Source organism: Crinia signifera, chromosome 4 (genome assembly GCF_055691185.1).
Source record: "Crinia signifera chromosome 4, ASM5569118v1, whole genome shotgun sequence".
In the NCBI taxonomy this organism is placed as follows: Eukaryota; Metazoa; Chordata; class Amphibia; order Anura; family Myobatrachidae; genus Crinia; species Crinia signifera.
This window is the reverse complement of record NC_139220.1, coordinates 190,808,805-190,828,289: the sequence shown is the minus strand read 5'-3', so window position 1 is coordinate 190,828,289 and position 19,485 is coordinate 190,808,805. Positions and strand designations below refer to the sequence as shown.

The 19,485-nt window shown below is 42.4% G+C and overlaps 1 protein-coding gene across 1 annotated transcript in view; it reads right to left on the bottom strand.

The window, feature by feature from the left end:
- Window positions 1-19,485, bottom strand: part of KCP (kielin cysteine rich BMP regulator) — a 120,338-nt gene that overhangs the window by 42,737 nt on the left and 58,116 nt on the right. Inside the window, exons 9-21 of the mRNA XM_083183269.1 lie at window positions 15,421-15,517; window positions 15,237-15,319; window positions 14,936-15,029; window positions 14,435-14,514; window positions 12,666-12,839; window positions 10,973-11,066; window positions 10,777-10,859; window positions 10,003-10,096; window positions 8,192-8,271; window positions 6,260-6,345; window positions 5,575-5,665; window positions 4,794-4,893; window positions 1,477-1,562 (exon numbers count right to left, since the gene is read on the bottom strand). Of these exons, the coding sequence (XP_083039395.1) occupies window positions 1,477-1,562; window positions 4,794-4,893; window positions 5,575-5,665; window positions 6,260-6,345; window positions 8,192-8,271; window positions 10,003-10,096; window positions 10,777-10,859; window positions 10,973-11,066; window positions 12,666-12,839; window positions 14,435-14,514; window positions 14,936-15,029; window positions 15,237-15,319; window positions 15,421-15,517 (1,242 nt within the window). The remainder of the gene's footprint in view (window positions 1-1,476; window positions 1,563-4,793; window positions 4,894-5,574; window positions 5,666-6,259; window positions 6,346-8,191; window positions 8,272-10,002; window positions 10,097-10,776; window positions 10,860-10,972; window positions 11,067-12,665; window positions 12,840-14,434; window positions 14,515-14,935; window positions 15,030-15,236; window positions 15,320-15,420; window positions 15,518-19,485) is intronic.

The following is a 19,485-nucleotide window of genomic DNA, read 5'->3' as shown; positions in this document are numbered from 1 at the left end:
CCAAACTAATCTACTAGGGTTCTATGAAGAGGTTAGCAAAAACCTCGATAATGGAAATGCTGTAGATGTGATTTTCCTAGATTTCGCTAAAGCATTTGATACTGTCCCACACAAGAGATTGATTAATAAAATGGAGAACCTGGGATTGGGTGAAAATATCTGCAGATGGGTAGGGAATTGGCTATGTAATAGAGAACAAAGAGTGGTTGTGAATGGTGCCGTATCAGATATGATACCGGTACTAAGTGGAGTGCCCCAGGGTTCGGTTTTGGGGCCCATTTTGTTTAACATTTTTATTAACGATATTGGGATAGGGTTACTCAGCAATGTATCCATCTTTGCGGACGATACAAAACTTAGCAAAGTCATCAAATCACCAGAAGATGTCACCATGCTTCAAAATGATCTTGCAATTCTAGATGAGTGGGCAAAAAAATGGAAGATGAGGTTCAATGTAGATAAATGTAAGGTTATGCACCTTGGGAGACACAACCAGTGTGCAAGTTACAACCTTAGCGGAGAGGAACTGGGTAATTCCATACTTGAAAAGGATCTAGGAGTCCAAATAGACAGCAATCTAGGATGTAGTGCCCATTGTAATGTAGCTACAAAAAAGGCCAACAAAATTCTGGCATGTATTAAGAGGGGAATGGAAACTAGGGACTCAAGGGTAATTATGCCACTATATAAAGCATTGGTGAGACCTCACCTAGAGTACGGAGTACAGTTCTGGGCCCCACACTATAAAAAGGACATCATAGAATTAGAAAAAGTCCAAAGGCGAGCAACAAAGCTTATTAGGGGAATGGAGAATTTAAGCTACGGGGAGAGATTAAGCAATTTGGGACTATTTACATTAGAAAAGAGACGTTTAAGGGGGGACATGCTCAACATGTACAAGTATATCAAGGGCCAATATAAGGAACTGTCACACACCCTATTTTCTACTAGAAAGGAATCTAGGACGCGAGGGCATGAGTATAGATTAGAAGAAAAAAGATTTCATTCAGCAAGTAGAAAGAATTTCTTTACGGTCAGAACAGTCAAACTCTGGAACTCTCTTCCCAGAGAGGTGGTAACGGCTGGCTCATTAAATGCATTCAAGGCAAAGTTGGACAAACATTTACTGGAGAAAAACATCCATGAGTACAAATAAGAAATATAATTTGTCTGTAAAATACCAGAACCTACCAAATCAGCAATGGATATCTATACCAGGTTGAACTAGATGGACGCAAGTCTTTTTTCAGCCTTACCTACTATGTAACTATGTAACTATGTGCACTGCTGGAAAAATAGCCCTGCCTGTGAGTATGCCAGTACATGCACCCAGAAGATAATATTGCATGAGAGAAGAGGATATGATGTACAGCAGTTATATGGAGTATGGGGTGACAGCTACATGCAATGAGTATGTTATGGTTGAGGGAGAAGCATGGGACTAGGGTAGTAGAGATAGAGTGTAGTTTGTCTCACTATGCAGCTGCACCGAAGACAAGGCCCGTGTCCCGGGGGCTGGAACGTCTGTCCATCCGAGTATATTGTTCGCTCAAAGTCACAAACTGTGGAGAGAAAAACATTGCAAACAAGTGATTTATTACACCACATTCTTAGTGCATTATACTACTTCATTGTATTGTGCTACAGCCAAGTTATATTATTTTACTGTCCCGCTCTTTTCCATATCTTGTCTCGCAGCAGTGTATGGCCATCCGATCTGTCTTCAGCCGCCTGGAACCTTCCTGGGCAGCAGGATCGTATGCGATACATTGCATGTGGTCCTATCACAGTGATGTATCGCAATCAACCCCGTTCCCCGCTGCCGCAAGGGCGGTCTGAGTCCTATCCAATGCGCATGGAACTGTATATTGGATTGGATGGGATGTAAAACACATGCAATATGGGCTGATTTCACATGATTTATCTGCCCGATCCAACGGAATAGTGTGAAATTGCAGTAGTCAAAATAGAGAACCATAGGCAGGGCCAAAGCTGCTGTACGGGGAGTGTGTAAATCTCCCAAAAGAGTGTACCGGAAAGAGATATGGATGTACAGCGCTAGGTTTATACTGAAGGAATGTACACTACCACAAAAGATATTTTATACATTTAACCCCTTCCCGACATATGACGTAAATGTACGTCATATGCCGGTTGCGGGGGAATCAAGCCAGCTCACGGAGTGAGCTGGCTTGAAAGAGAGCAGGTAATGGCTGTATATTACAGCCAGGTACCTGCTCTCACGGCCACGAGCGGCGAGTTCGCCGATCGTGGCCGTTTAACCCTTTAAGCACCGCGGGCAAAGCGCCCGCAGTGCTTAAATAGCTGATCGGAGGGGGGGGCGCCCCCCTCCGGCGCCGATCGGGGCCCCCCGCGGCGAGATCGGAGGGTGCCGATCGGTTGCCATGGCAGCCAGGGGTCTAATGTAGACCCCTGTGCTGGCCGTGTCAGCATTCCTATTACATCCTGCCTGAGGCAGGATGTAATAGGAAGTGCTGAAAATCACTATGTTCAGCCATAGAGCTCTATGGCTGAACCTAGTACAGGCAATCGCGCCCCCTAGTGGTCAAGTACACTAGGGGGCCTTGTAGTAAAAGTAAAAAAAAAAAAAAAAATAAGTTTAAAAATAAAAAAAAATAAAAAAATATTAAAAGTTCAAATCACCCCCCTTTCCCCATTTCACAAATAAAAATAAATAAAAAATAAAAAAAATAAACATATTTGGTATCGCCGCGTTCCTAAAAGTCCGATCTATTAAAATATAACATTAGTTATCCCGCACGGTTAAAGGCGTAAACGGAAAATAATTCCCAACGCCAAAACTACGTTTTTTGGTCGCATCGCCTACCCCAAAAAAAATAACTAAAAGAGATCAGAAAGTCGCCCATATCCCATAATGGTATTAATTAAAAAGTACACTTCAGCCCGCAAAAAATGAGCCCTCACCCAGGTCCGTAGGTGGAAAAATAAAAAAGTTATAAGCCGCAGAACATGGCAACGCGACGCAAATTAGAAAAACCGTAAAATTTTCTATTTTTTTTAGTGGTAAAACGTAACGTAAACTATATAAGTTTGGTATCACCGGAATCGTAACGACCCATAGAATAAAGATAACCCATCATTTTAAACGAACTATAAACTCCAAAAAAAACGTAACCAGCGCAAAATTGTGGAATTGCGTTTTTTTTCTTTTTTACCCCACATTGAATTATTTCCTGATTCCCCAGAATATTATACGGTATAGTAAATGGTACCATTAAAAAGTACAACTTGTCCCGCAAAAAAAAAGCCCTCATGTGTCTATATAGCCGGAAAATTAAAAAAGTTACGCTTATTTGAACGCGAGGAGGAAAAAAAAAAATTAACAAAAAAGGCCTCGTCGGGAAGGGGTTAATAAAACATATTATATTGAAATGTACAATTTAATGAGAATTCTCATAATACAATGAATACAAGCTAAATATTAAAAACAATGATGTAGACAAAGGGTATATAAATGTAAGCTCCACAGAAATATTGCACCAGTATATAATAGTTACCAGTTGTACTGGAAGATTTTGGGGGTAGGGGGCTCCTTGCTAATGTTGCTGCATGGATTGTCCAATCCGGATAATTTCCCAGTGGATCCAGGTTATTCAGAGCAAATTCGTATGAGACAGTCCTTTGGTATCCGCCATCCTTTACTCCTCTGTGATGCATAATACTGCGGAGGTCATTTCCGCCAACCAGAGCTACTACAGCTCGTCACTTCCGCCAACCAAGGCGACTTACATTTTTTATGATAATTAGAAATAAAAACCATTATGTTTACAATCCTCCTGTGCATACCTACCACGTATATGAAGTTTATGTATTGTAATCTCTATTTTAATGAGTTTTTAAATTAAACAATGAACTCCCACACCTGCAACCATTAGAACAATTAATCCAGGGTATAAATACAGGGTCCCTGGATAGACTCTATACTCCAGCTCCTGATGAAGACGCGAGTTAGCGTTGAAACGCGCTGAGCACCATCTCCACTGCACACCAATTTGCTCCTTTGCACATCAGACTGCACCAACTCTGCATTTTATTCCGGACCAGTTTACTTTCAGGACCCCCCTTTCCTCTGTTCAGCAGCTACAAGCAGTGTCATGCAAGGTATGAACATACCAAAGGACTGCCTCATACGAATTTGCTCTGAATAACTTGGATCCACTGGGAAATTATCTGGATTGGACAATCCATGCAGCAACATTAGCAAGGAGCCCCCTACCCCCAAAATTTTTTCAGTACAACTGGTAACTATTATATACTGGTGCAATATTTCTGTGGAGCTTACATTTATATACCCTTTGTCTACATCATTGTTTTTAATATTTAGCTTATATTCATTGTATTATGAGAATTCTCATTAAATTATACATTTCAATATAATATGTTTTATTACATTTATAAAATATCTTTTGTGGTAGAGTACATTCCTTCAGTATAAACCTAGCGCTGTGCATCCATATCTCTGAAATTGCAGTAGTGTATGGGGGCCTTTTCTCTTTTATGCCTCTCAGGTGGCCACCAACTTTCTACCATTGTATCTCACATAGAGGCAGATAGATGAAACATTATACAGAGTACAGTAGGAGGGTTTGCCAATAGCAACCAATCGGCTTCTAGCAATCATTTTATAGAATATACTTGATATAGGTTTGCAAGAAGCTGGTTGATTACTAAGGGCAAATTCTTTACCTGCCTTCTTTAGAAGGTTTGACACATCTACCAAATACTATATTTACTCAGTAAATATCCTTTACCTTCACAACTTGGGCAGCACTGTCCCTTGGCTTTGCCTGGGTGACTACACTGTGTAGGAGGACACCGTCTGTCCAGGTGATCACATGAAACCTCTCCGGCCTAAGCAGAAGACAATAAAGACAATGTACTCAGATAATTCAATACCGAAGAATGCAAGTTACAAAAACCAAGCTACTGCAGTCCTGATTCAGAAGTAGAAACCATTTTTTTTCCGAATGACCCAATATATTTTCTTCTGTGCATGTGTATGTGTGGCACTGTGCATGTAATGTGATGGAGAGAAGATGGCAGCGGTAGCGTGAATTTAGACAAAGTGATTGATATATATATATATATATAAGTGATTGATATATAAAAATAACAAATAAATATATAGGGCGTATCGCCTGGGGGGGGGGGGGGCAGTCAGTTGTAATCATTTATGTTGTGTACTGTAATAACATACCCTCCAACATGACCCATTCCATTAGGTACAAAATGCTCTGTGCCTGGACTTCCCTGCCAGTGGCAGTTACAGATGTGAGCCTGCAGCAAAGTCCAATATTCAAAAAGGGGAGCCACACCTAATGCCACTCCAAACATCACTGTCCTGGACTCACTCGCAGTTGATGTGACCCCCCCTCTTTGAATTTTTGACTGTGCTGAAGTCCAACCTCTGTAACTGCCACTGGTAGGGAAGTCCAGGAACAGAGCATTTTGTACCTAATGGAATGGGTCATGTTGGAGGGTATGTAATAATTGGAGCAACACTTTGTAATTGTCACATAATTATAGACTCACCATACACGTGCAGCTGAGACAAGGATCATGGGCAGCTGTAAACACATCACCTTCACCATATGTCCGAGAATCAAACTCACACCCTTCACACCTAAGAAACAGACAGACTATTGAATGGGTTTGTGTAATTATAGAAATGAGGAACAGACTTATTGTAAGTATTGGTGAATATGTGTATGTGTGCGATGTGGGCCCCCTGTGACTCAGGGGCCCGTGTGCACCACGGACACTGCACCCATTATAAACATGACTCTGTTTACATCCTATCAGATCATTGTTTCCAGCACAGTATATAAAATGACAGTTGGGAGCTGTCTGGTTGCTATGGTCAACTTCTCTACTTTATCTCTCTCAAAGTTTTGATACACCTTCCTTTCTAAGAGCTACATTTAATATTCAGAGCTTTTAAAGCCTTTATAGCTTCAGAGGTTTCAGCTGCTGAAATGGAAATAATATTATATACATAACCAGGACTGCTTTATATTTAGTATTATAGCTCTTTTAAATCCAACTGAAGAAGTAGTAGGAAAGGACAGAACAAGCTGCTTTACTTCCATAATGACCACGTGCATTTCCATTTAATGCCTATAAACGTATTGTGTAACGAAGCTTGGCAACTATCTTATGGCAGGATTCATTTATGCTATACAGTTGTGTTGTATATTAGGCAAAATGTACATGTCACCTTGGGCAGCATTCTCCTGGCTTCCGGACTGGATTTCTACACTGTGTTGGGCTACAGGGTAACGGGTTGCATTGGACATTTCCATTCTATAAAAAATATGATAAACACAAAAAAATGTACATTGACAAACCTGTATTAAATGGTTGCATATCCTTATTCTACTTCTTAGACTTGACTTTCTTTGTATTTAGCCTCCCAGGTCTGCTTTTAATAAAACAGCAAAAGCTGCAATGGAGGCACATTGAGATAGCAAGTGAATGGCGGTGCCCCTTATGTCAACATTAACCTGCTGAAAATATCTGGAGTGTGTGCCGGTGTGCTTTGTACTCCAAGACTGTTTTAAGGGGCCCTTCTATCAAACAGGGGTCAGCCACAAATATAAAGTATCTCTGGAATGTATGTAGGATGTCCAATTCCAGCTGTGATTCCCATCTGCAGCCACATTCCCCATGCCTACAGAGGACTCCCCTGGGACCCTCCATGGAAATGGCTGTTGTGCATGTGCGGTCAGCGGTACCACACATGCGCAGAAGCCCCGGCACCACACTTGGCACATCGCAGGGTCGTATAGATGATATGCCCTGGTGATGTGATCTTTCACCCAGATCATATTGCAAATTTGATGATCAATGATCAATTGGCCCCTAGTCTTAAGCTGGGTACACATATGTACAATTTCCTTTTTCTTGCGACCGTTCGATCGACCGAATACACGTTCGGCCGTCCAAAACATACGACCGTTCTGCGCGTACACATATGTACAATTTTACTTGCGACGTCCGATGTACTCCCGTCCAAACAATCGCAAGAAGAAGTATATGAGAGACCCTGTAACCCTTTGCCTGCTGTTTTAACTAATGTGTGTTTAATGCCTCACTGCTCAACACTTTAGACGCATCACTTTAAGACATTAATCAATGTTGAAGTTTTAATAGTGTGTTATGGTGCCCTGAAAAGAGCTTCCAGCCCACTCTATTAAAACTTCAACATTGATTAATGTCTTAAAGTGATGCCTCTAAAGTGTTGAGCAGTGAGGCATTAAACACACATTAGTTAAAACAGCAGGCAAAGGGTTACAGGGTCTCTCATAATGCAGCATACCACCGTGCTTTGTCAAACTGTCAAGCATATCGATCGAACGTGCGTACACACTTCTCTTTTGTTCCGATATGGAGCCGTCCTGTCGGATGAAATATTAAGCAGCAAAGAACCTTTGACCGACCGACCGTGGACGGCCAAGAGCGTTTTTGGCCGTTTATCGGTCGCACAGCAGCAATTGGGACAGCGTACACACCTATACAATCGAACGGCCGTTTGCCCCCAGATTGGAAGAACGGCCCGACGATTGTATATATGTGTACCCAGCTTTAGGGGGAGATTCAATCTCCCGCAGCCATTCCAGACGGATCTCGTCAAGCAGTCAGGCTCGTTCTGCCGAGAAAGGCAGGAATTGACGAGCTCCAGGCCGCAACTGGCCGATTCCCGTCCGCTTCTCGCTGCCACGCCCCCTTCTCATCCCGCGGCAGGTGGAACATTGAATCCCGCCTGCAAAATCTCGGTCGAGCAGACCGAGAACGGGTCAGGGACAATGCTACCTGAGTTCAGCAGCCATACGAGATGCTAGCCGAACTCAGATGTTTTTTTTAAAAAAGGGCAATCACTTACAAGGCATGATTTTGCCTTGTAAGTGATTTAAAAAAATGTCCGAGTTCGTCTGGCATCCCGTACGGCTGCTGAATTGGGGCGAAATTACAACCCACCCCATGTTTCCCCATGCTTTAAACATAGAAATGACAATGTATAAGATCATTTTATTTATGTTTTTTTTTAGTGTGAATTAATATTAACCATTATGTAAATATCACCATTTCTAATCATTACAAAAAAATTATATTTTAAGAACAAGTGTTACAAGAAAGCAGGAAAAGGCACCTCACACAAGCAGCGGGCGCAGGAATCAGAGCTTCTTACAACTTGCCCGTTGTGGTAAGTTCGACCACTGTATGAGCAGCCTGAGGGGAAAAAATGTCAGTGTTACAAAGGCAGCATGAGGTGTTGCTTGCCAAGACGTTGGGGCTTATGTAACAATAGTGCAATGTGTTTTCAAGGTTAAATCTAAGTAAGAAATAGAACATATTAACTAAAAAAGTCAAAAGTCAAGGATTTATCCCCCCAAAAAACAGCCACCCTGAGAAGTACAGAGACTACCACCGGAGAGGCACAGCAACTGCGTACACACCGATCCTTCAATAATCGTCAGCTCCTATAAGTCAATAGCCACGCAGCATAGCAGCCTGAACGGAGATGCCAAAGCTGTGCTGTATGCGTATGGGTCAATGACACAGCTAGAAAGTAGCTGCAACACACCTGCATTTTTGCCACCACTCCCCAGTCAACTCCAACCACCCCTGCCTGACTGTCAATCATTGTGTGTAATGATAAGCTCGGTGATCGGCATAAGCTAAGCATACACATGAATAGTTTGGCACAGCGCGTGTCAAAGAATCAGGCCAAAATCCACAGAAATCCTTCACAATAACTCTCTGCTGGCTATAGGCCACTAACTATCCTGATTTTAGTAATGTGCAACATACTGGTCAAATTATTATTTATTTATTAACAGTTTCTTATATAGCGCACACAGATTCCGCAGCGCTTCACAGAGAGAATATTTAAACATTCCCATCAGTTCCTGCCCCAGTGGAGCTTGCAGTCTATGTTCCATACCACATGTACATGCACACACACAGATATTCTAGGGTTAATTTTGTTGGGAGACAATTAGCCTACCAGTATATTTTTGGATTGTGGGAGGAAACCGGAGTACCCGGAGGAAACCCACGCAAGTACGGGGAGAATATACAAACTCCGCACAGTTAGAGCCATGGTGGGAATCGAACCCATGACCTCAGTGCTGTGAGGCAGTAATTATAGACAGATTAGTGGTCATACATGTGATTCATGTGGACGACAATTTAGTGAGAGTTTGCGCTAATCTTTGGCACCATGAAGTTTGACATGTACAGAAAGTACAGGACAGGACTAATCATATAATGAAAAAAAAAAAAAACATCATGGCTATTATTGCCTCCTATTCAGGTGTTATTATGCTGGTACATGTAAAATGTTGGTCATATTGATTTTGTATATAGAGGACCATCTGTCAGACTGGAGTAAAAATCGGAGCATTAAAACCAACATATTGGAGCTTCTCAACAAAAAATATACACCCACTTATGTGGGAAGGACACCTCACATATACCAGCAGTTATTTGCAAATAAATCATCTTTTTAAGCATAACAGGCCCACCATATAGCATATCATTTTATGTTTTATTATTGTACTATTATAGATATTTGTATTATTTTTTTGTGTACAACCGGTTGTAATAATTTTATATGTACATTTATTGAATAACAGACATACAAACATTTAGGGGGGTATTCCATTCAGGGTCACGACTGCCGGTCCATCCAGACAACCGTGAGCCTGGCCTGTTTCCGCTTTCCTCGACTGCATATCGGCATGCAGGATTCAATGTCCCGCCTGCCGATCGTCAAAAAGGAGGTGTGGCCGTGAGATACAGCCGTGATCTTTACAATCCACGGTCTATCTAGGCAGAACGGGACCGACAGCTTTTAAAGTCGGGCCCGTTCTGATGAGATGCCTAAAAACAAACTTCTATTCACCTTGGGAGATGGCTTCCGTAAGAAGAAATAAATATATATGTCCAGTGGCTTACCGTCACACACAGGGCAGCAGGTTCCTGGTCTGGGAGGTGCAGGGTTTCTGCACAGAGAGGCACAGTGCCGTTTTCTACACTGAACTTTGCCCTCCTGTGTGCAAAAGAAGAAACAGATTCTGTAACTAGGATATGTCTACTCATATTTACAGTTGTAATATTTCATATCTACCAGTGGCCCAATGCGCCAGATAGAACTCATATTCAGAAGTGCAGTACTTTACTAATCTGTGTGGCTGCAACAACAAACAACAAAACCCACTACACTACACTACACATATTCCTGTACTGCGCGTCCAAGTGAATACCTCTGATTAACCACCGGTACCTAAAGGGGTCAAACGTATAAAATACATGCATATCCATATACATGCATATAAAAACTGGGCATGTTGTAATAATGCCTAGTGTGATAAATTATACATAACATGCAAAGCTATGACTCACAGATACAGTTGTATCCAACTCTAAAGGTGCCCATACATTTGGCGATGTGACTTATCTAAATTGCAGCTCGTGCGTCCCTGACCTGATGTCAACAGGTGTGACATGGACACTTTTATGTGATTTATCGCTGCAATCACATGAAAAAGTGACCAAATCGCCTAGAAATCGCCCTAGTGTGTGGGCACCTTTAATAGGCCTTTTAGCAGACAATGCAATTAGTTATTTATTAGTTATTTATTATACAGACAAATATCAGGTTAGGAAGAAAAACAAAGAAAAACGAAAGCGTCAGTAAGCAGCTGCAGCAGTGTTTATGTGATCATGTACCATACAACGGCAACTATGACACGGCTCCCCCTGAGGTCTCCATTCTTCCTCATGTCTGCGAGTGACTGTCCCATCAATGCACCCTGGGATGTGGAAGTAATGAAAGGATAACTGCCTGTAATCAGTGCTAAAAGTATTGTACAATGTTGTAACTATTACACAGGATAAAATGATGCAACTCACGAGGTAAAATTACCTTGACACCTCTTACAACATTCCCCAGAAACCTCTTCTTGTAGAACACAAGTCAACTTTGGACAAGACAACCGTATACAATTCACATTACCATTCTGCAGGAAGAAAGACATATTTTATCAACAGCATTATTATTATATTATTAAATAAATACATAAATAAATACACAGCGGATAATATTATTATCACAGAGACCATGAAAAGTCAAGAGCTACCTTATAGCTGCAAGATAAAGACAAATAAGAACGGGATACGGTTGATGGGTCGACCATAAAATGGTTGACAGCTATTAGGTCGACACCATTAGGTCGACACACTGGAAGGTCGACAGGGTCTTGGTCGACATGGGTTTAGGTCAACAGGGGTCTAGTTCGACATGGGACAAGGTAAACAGGTGTCTAGGTCGACACATGCATTAGGTCGACATGAGTTTTTTTTTTTAGCCAACATGTGCCGACAGGTGGTATTTCATGCACTACCTGCGGGCCATGCAAGGGGACGCTGTGCAGTTAAAACTATGTCAATGTCGACTGTGTCGACATTTGGGTGGAAAAAAAAAACAGTCAAAAACCAATGTCGACCTTGTCCTATGTTGACCTAGACCCCTGTCAACCTAATGACTGTCGACCAACTTATGGTCGACCCAAGGATCCCAACCCATAAGAAGAGTAAAGTAGAGCACTGAGGGCAAGTACCCGGTATAGAGAGTACTGGGAAGAATTCATACACAGCTCCCCACTGTAGTAAGGTGCTCTATAATCATGAGGTAGTTCTCACAGGAATATGGATTATTCTCATTAAGAATAAGAATCCCATCAACACAGTCAACCAGTTAGCAAATGAATGAAGGTTTTCTGCACCGTTTTTTTATGTTCAGAATAGAAAAAAAGCAATAGGAAATACAGTAGGCAAAGAAGTTACTTTTTACAAATAATACAACTCTATACATTTAGCCGCATCTCCCAAAAAAAAAAAAATAATTTCTGTCATTTTTTTTGTCAAGCATCATTTTTCCCAACTTAGCATAGCTGTAATGACGTGTCCACACTAAACCTAACCAAACTGAGAGCACTGAATTACCGCCCACTATGTTCATTCAACCGCAAGTGGAGATGCGATTGAGTTGGGTCCAAACATGAATCTACAGTAAATGTGGACACTCGGATACATTCGGCAAACTACTCTACATTACAAGTACAGGTGGAGTATCCCGTATCCGAATATCCGTTATCCAAATTATTCCGAAATACGGACATTCCAGAAAGTGAAAAAAAAATATTTTTTTGCTAAAAACTCACTGGGGACATTTGTAACAGCATCACTGGGGACATGATATGTAACTGGCACTATATATGTGCAAGACAATGATTGCTTGGCATTCAAATTCAGTGCTGAGATAGTACACACATTTTGTTTCATGTTTTGAAACCTTGTTTTTTGAACAAATAAAATATATTTGTGTGTATTTTATGTGGTAATAAAATATATTTGTGTGTATTTTATGTGTTTATACAGCATAAATGCAAGATACTTCAAAACACATAATTGAAATATTTAAATATTCCGAAATACGGAATAATCCGTTAACCAAAATTCTCCTGGTCCCGAGCATTTTGGATAAGGGATACTCAACCTGTATATTACAAAGAAAACATGCAGCAGTTTAAGACAGATCATACAGTGCTTGAAATTACCTGGCACATACAGCTATCACATGGATCACCATTACCCTGAAATGTGACTCCATTGGGTATAATATCACCTTGCAGGTCACAGGCTGAACAATCTGGGCAACATGAACCACGCTTCACACCATGAGTACAGATCTGCTGACAACGTACAGCATCCGTGCATCTCACTTCACCATCCTGACAATCAAGGAATAAAAAGAGTGGGAAAATACAAGGGTCAATCACATGACAGTAATTAGGCCCAAACCGACCTATGTCAACATAGACAACAAATAATCGTGAAAAACTCATGCTGACCTTTTTCCAATTCCACCTTTTGCTTGTGTAAACATAATGGCCTCACTCACTCCCAGCTTGCTCCTCTTCAATCTGTCCTCAACTCTGCAGCCAGGCTTATCTTCCTCTCACGCCGCTCCACCTCAGCCACTCCCCTTCAACAAAATCTGCACTGGCTCTTATTCCCCTACAGAATCCTCTTCAAACTCCTCACACTCACATACTAATTCCACTGCTCCATATCTCTCCAACCTTATCTCTATTCACACTCCCTCCCGACCTCTTCGATCGACCGGCGATTGTCGACTCTCCGCGCACCCTGATCACTGCTTCCCATGCTAAAAGTCAGGACTTTGCCCGTGCTGCACCCCTTCAGTGGAACGCACTACCTCGCTCCATTAGACTCTCCCCGACCTTGCAAAGCTTTAAACAGGCACTGAAAAATCACCTATTTATCAAAGCGTACCCTTCCGCTGCATAACTTAGTCCTGAGGCTTGTCTTCCAACCCCTTCCACACGCACTGACCGTCTCTGTCTGCCTACATCCTGCCATCAACCCACCTCCCACCTGCTTGCACCTCATGTAATCTGTCTGTTGCCCCTTCCTACTAGATTGTAAGCTCCTCAGAGCAGGGCCCGCTTCCCTCCTGTTGTCTAAGCCCTCTTCTCTTCACATTTCACTCACAGCTCTCCTATACTCAATCAGTGTCCATCTTTGACTACCTACTAGTAGTACGTATTAAGTCCTCACTACCTACTTTTAAGCTGTAATGTGTATTGAACTGTGGCATTCATTTTACCTGTAATCTATTTCTGTTATTTATTTACTGTAAGATTTGTCTCCCTGTACTGTTCCTTTGTACAGCGCTGCAAAACACTTGTGGGGCCTTATAAATAAAATAATAATAATGCATTTGACCTTTTGCAAGTGTCGACCTTCTACTTCTTGACCTAATGATTCACACCCACAGTCCATATGTTTTTACCCATTAGGAAACATTTTGCTCTTGAGATCCTTACTGAATGACCCCTTCTTGCATTTAGAAATCATAGATACAAAGTATATACAAATCTGTGAATGTTGAAAGCTGCACTACAGTATATGATTTACAAGGTTAACAAGACAGCACAGAAATGGCATATCACAAGAGCAAACATTCAACACACAGCCATATTTTCCTTACCATATTTTGCTTACCTACAAAAGTATAGAACAGCAAAATATAAAAAAAAAAAAACATTTCTAACTAAATAATTGATAATAAAATTCCAACAGTTTTAATGGCACGCGTCAAAATTCCAGCAGACGGGATCCCAACAGATACAAGAACGACACTGAGAATCCTGACATACCCTGAAGGTAAGTACAAGGGTTAAGTTAGGTTTAGGGGTTGGGAGAAATTACTTACCAGGATGTGTCAGGATTCTGGCCATTGGGATCCCGACTGTCGGAAAGTATCTGTTACTATAATTCTTATTTCATTCCCAGTACTCACCTGACATATGCAACGATGGCATCCATCAGTGGTGGTAACGTTCTGGCCGGGTAACAAGGGCCGCCCATTGAAGTCACACACTAGGAGGAATAAAGGGAATAACATGTAGGTGATGTCACTGCCATCTTGAGGAATGTCTTCATGGGCCATAAGCCTCTTCCAAGTCTGCCATTGTGCCAACCTGCGGTGAGAGGGACAGACACCATGGTCTATTGATCCCTTCTTTTTTATATTTCCCCTACATCATGGGTGATGACATTTTGGCTTGTCAGTCACTGCTACTCTACACCATCCCAACCCTACTGATGTGGGAATGAAGGGTTTTCAATAATTTGTTGGTGCTTCCACCAACATTTCTTTATAAATCAAATGTACTCCGAGGAGAGAATACCAGTGATATCTTTTACCATGAGAAATCACCGGGACAGTGAAGCAATAGAACAGACAGTGGCTCGTGATTTTTCTCATTGAGCAGAATTACTACAGTGAAATAATATTTACCTGGGCAGGTGGGGCAGCACTGGCCAGGGGTCGGTACTGGATTGCTGCAAGCAGCTACTGGACACTGAACAGGTAAACATCTCACCAGATTATTCTGCAATACAACACAGTGTGTCAGAGGAGAACAGAGCAGTCCTCCTCAGTGTCTTTGCACTTTACAGTTGATGTTTTGCAATGTGTTACAACAATAAAATTCATTATCAGAGTCTGTCACAGAGCATGCCTGCTGGGTTCAATACATTGTCACAATGCTGGTTCTAGAGTTGCATTGCACTGAATGGAATTATTGTATTTTACTCACCAAACAGGAGCAGTTCAAACAAAAATTACTCTGTGAAAGAAAATAGTCCCCATTTCTGTATGTCAGGCCCTCATATTCACATCCTGTAAGCAAGAAAGGTACAAATCATCCCTTATATGGGATCCAGGTAACAAAATGGCTCATAGCACCAGTTATAACCAGTGGTATAAGGCAGTAATCTCACCTTGCTGGCAGACAGCACAGCACTGACCAGGTGGGGTGGATCTCTTCATGCATGTCAGTTCTGGGCAGCTCTCCCTCACACACTGGACTGTCCCATTCTACAAGCAGATACATAAACAGTTCTGGTATGAGAAGAGGCATTGTGATAATGGTAGTACATATACAGAAGTATAAGAAACAGCTATTAGACCATCTTGATTTGTATACACTGTGTAGCACACCTATTCTCCCAGCACATGCATAGAGCCAATACCTCATCATATTACTATGTACGGTGATTGGATCTAAAGGTGGCCATACATCAGAAAGATATTTTACCCAATCATACAATCTCAATTGATTGTGAGATGGATTGTATGCAGATTGTGCGCACATCGTGTGTACACAATCATACAATCACACAATCTCCCAGCCCTGGAAGATTGGAGGATTGGTCCTCTGATCTGGCGTGCTGCACGTCAGATCAATTGGGATTGGGAGCAGATTGCATGTGCTTTTAAGCACATGCAATCTGTCTTTAGATGGCTCATACAACCAGAGTCATGTGACACTCCCTCCCTGACTAGCAGAGAAGAGAGGTGCAGCTTCCGGGTGGCCTGTGGCAGTGAAGATGCTGGGAGCCGCAGAAGTATCCAAGCGGCAGACTGGCGGGAGGTTGAAGAGAGCGGTGGACGTCCTTTTGCACAATTCTGTCACTACTCTGAAAACAGTTTTGCTGCATTCGGGTTATTTAATAATGGCATAACACAGCAGATTGGTAGTTGCTGGCAACCTGTAAATTAAAAATAAATAAATAAAAAACTGGATTTTTGGTACTCGTATCCTTTTGATCCTAGTAGGCCAGCCCAGTATTTCAACGAAGCTTCAAGCAGATGGATTGTATGATGGATTGTATGACAGATTGTGAGTACATTGTGGGTCCAAAAACCACCAAGGACTGCCAGGGAGAGCTCTCAGCCAATCAGAGAACGGCCAGTCATTTGACAGGTATTTTAAAAATCGAATACCCGCCACTGCACTGCCCGTCCCCGCTGCTGATGTCTGTGATCACACACCGCCCGGCCAGGTCAGCACTCGCCGCTGCCAGCTAGTTAAAGCGTCAGGACCCGCTGCCCGCTCCATCGTCCCCCTGATGAGGATCACTGCCCGCCCCCTGCTCCTCACTGCCCGCTGCAGCTACCCATTACATGTGATAAATCGCAAGCGATTTATCACATGTGAATTGGCTCATCAAGTGCCAAATTGTATGTGAGCCTCCCGGGGAGCTGCCGGGCAGCTCACAGGCGAATTGGGTCCGACTTGTTCTAAGGACAAGTCGGCCTAATGTATGAGGGCCTTAAGACCGGCCACCTTTAGAAACTGATGCTTTATTTTTTTGTAAGTATTCAACTTTAATGGTGCCGACTTATTTTATCGCTAATTTATTTGGTACAACTATAACTTTTGGCTTCAGACTTTGAAACAATGTTTTTTTCCATATTGTTCCATGCTATGTCCTGACATTTCTGGATGCATTATTTCAATTTACATAAACAGAGCAAGAGATGTCTCAGTTTATATGTATTTGTGCTTATTAGTATTTACATTGTACTAATTGTAAACTGTTGTATTGTGTCTGTGAGAGGTTCCACTTGATTCTCTTGTATACCTGTATGTCTGTGCATTTCAGTAATTCCAGTAATCCTGTTATATTTCCCTATCTGTGTATTTGCATAGCTTATGTTTTCCTTCATCTGCTGCCCTCCCTATTACTGTGCAGCACATATTATGTATTTCTTTTCACCACCTATCAATGTTTTTACAGGATATCTGTCCCTGTCTCAGGCTCTGACTGTATATCTGTCCACTTTCCCTTATTAATGGTGCTTGTGTATCTGATCTCTTTCCAATCTGTTCTATCTTTTTATAGAAATCTGTTATACCCCTTTCAGACAGAAAAAAAGACCCGGGAATTTCCCTGCTCTTGCCGTGTTGACCCGGGTTTTTCTTCTGTCTGAAAGGGTCAACACGGGTCTAAAGTTCCGGGACTTCGACCCAGGTATTTACCTGGGTTTTTCCCGTGTCTGACACGTGTTTGCTTCTGTGTGAAAGGGCCCGACCCGTGTTTTTCTCCCGACTATTGAAAAATCATGCTGATTGGCTGTGCAGCATGGTGCTGCGTGATTGGCTGATCTTTTCAGCTTCCCTGATTGGCTGAGCGGGCATGGCAGTGTTGTGCAGCGCAGCACTAAATGGCCATGGCACATTGGAAAGATGAGGAGATCCGTTTAATGCAATGTTTAATGTTTAATGCAATGCAGTGAGCAGACACCTCCCACTTTTCATGATCTCATCTCTGTGTGCCTTTAAAACTGTCCTTTTCTTATGACACACAGAGTTTTGCAGGAAAAATCCGGCTTCTGTGTGAAAGGGGTCGACACGGGAAATACCCGGGTTTTTGCTCCTGTGTGAAAGGGGGTCAGCCCCTTGCTGCCTAGTTCTACCCGGGTTTTTGTATCCGGGAAATACCTGGGTTTTTGGGATTTTTCTGTCTGAAAGGGGTATTATTAGAGGAAATTTTCATTGTAACCATATTCCACACCTACTCACTCCAAAGTCATAACTAAAAGACTAGGTTTAAAACCAAGCTAAACTACTTAAACTACAAGCTATGGGTCTGATGCTGATCATGTTTATAAGGAAAGCAAAGAATGCAAAAAACTTCTGCATAGAACAAACCATTTTACTATGCAAGGGAAGAAATACAGTATATTTATATGATATTCTATGCATGGTAAATACTAGTCTGGTTTGCATGGAGCCCATAATTGTGAGACAGCTTTATTTTTACAATGCAATTTAGATTTCAGTTTAAACACATAACTACCCTAAATCTAAATGTCTCTGCTTTTCTAATACCCCTTTAACACAGAAAACCAAATTACCGGGTGAAGCAGTTCTACCCGGTAATTTGCCGTTCAACACAGGTCCTTTTTCTGAGTAAAAGGGTCAACCCGGGTCGTAAATCCCGGGTCTCCAACCCTGGAATTTACCAGGGTTGAGGACCCGGCATTTACGACCGGGGTTGACCCTTCCACACAGACAAAATACCCATGTTATTCAGCAAATTACTAGGTTAAAATTTTGAACCCGATAAATTGCTGTTCAGTGTGAAAGGGGTATGGCTGCTCCCGGCAAAATGACCCGGCACTCTAAATGCCGGGTAATTGCCGAGTCGTACGTCTGAAAGGGGTATTACAAGCATGATTCAGGCCTTTATGTACAGGTGAAGAGCTATTGTATTGCTCTGTTTCTGGTGCACAAAAGCATGGCGTGGCACATACACCCTGTAGTAAGGATTAATTAAAATACACAGATTTAGTGGTCTATTTATTGATAATTGCGTATTCAATGCAATCTAGGCCAGGGTTGCCGACCCTCCCGGAATTTGCGGGAGTCTCCTGAAAATCGGGTCCTTCCTCCCGGCCCCCGGAAGGGTGGGCAACCCTCCCGGAATCAGGGGGACTCTCACTGAGTCCCCCGATCGCAACATTTATATGCCGCAATCCGCGGGTCTCAGGGGAGGGGGCGGAGCTAAAACGGCACAATCGTGACGTTTTAGCCCCGCCCCCTCCACGGATAACAGTTATTTCGGCTATTTGTTGTAATGGGGGCGGGGCTTAATGCGAGATTCCTCTCCGGGCTTCTCCCGGAGAGGATTTTTTGAAAGTCGGCAACCCTGATCTAGGCCTTATATTAACATCAAAAATGGCATTGCAGTATGCAGGTATTCCGCTAGCCTATATAATAGAGCACCTGGACCCCAACCATGCAAGTGTTCAGAGTGGTAGGAGGACTGATGTATACACGGTCCACTTACCACACATGCAGGGGCGGATCCAGGATAAAATGACAGGGGGGGCACCATGATAAAAAAGGGTTTGGTTGGGGGAGAGGCGGTGTTAGTGGTGCCAGTGTACATGTTAAGAGAGCAGCAGGAGAGGGTGGGAATGGGATTAAAAATAGGCTCTGGCATTTAAAGTACGCAGGCCCACCATGGTGACAAAAGTGAAGGATGTAGTTGTGC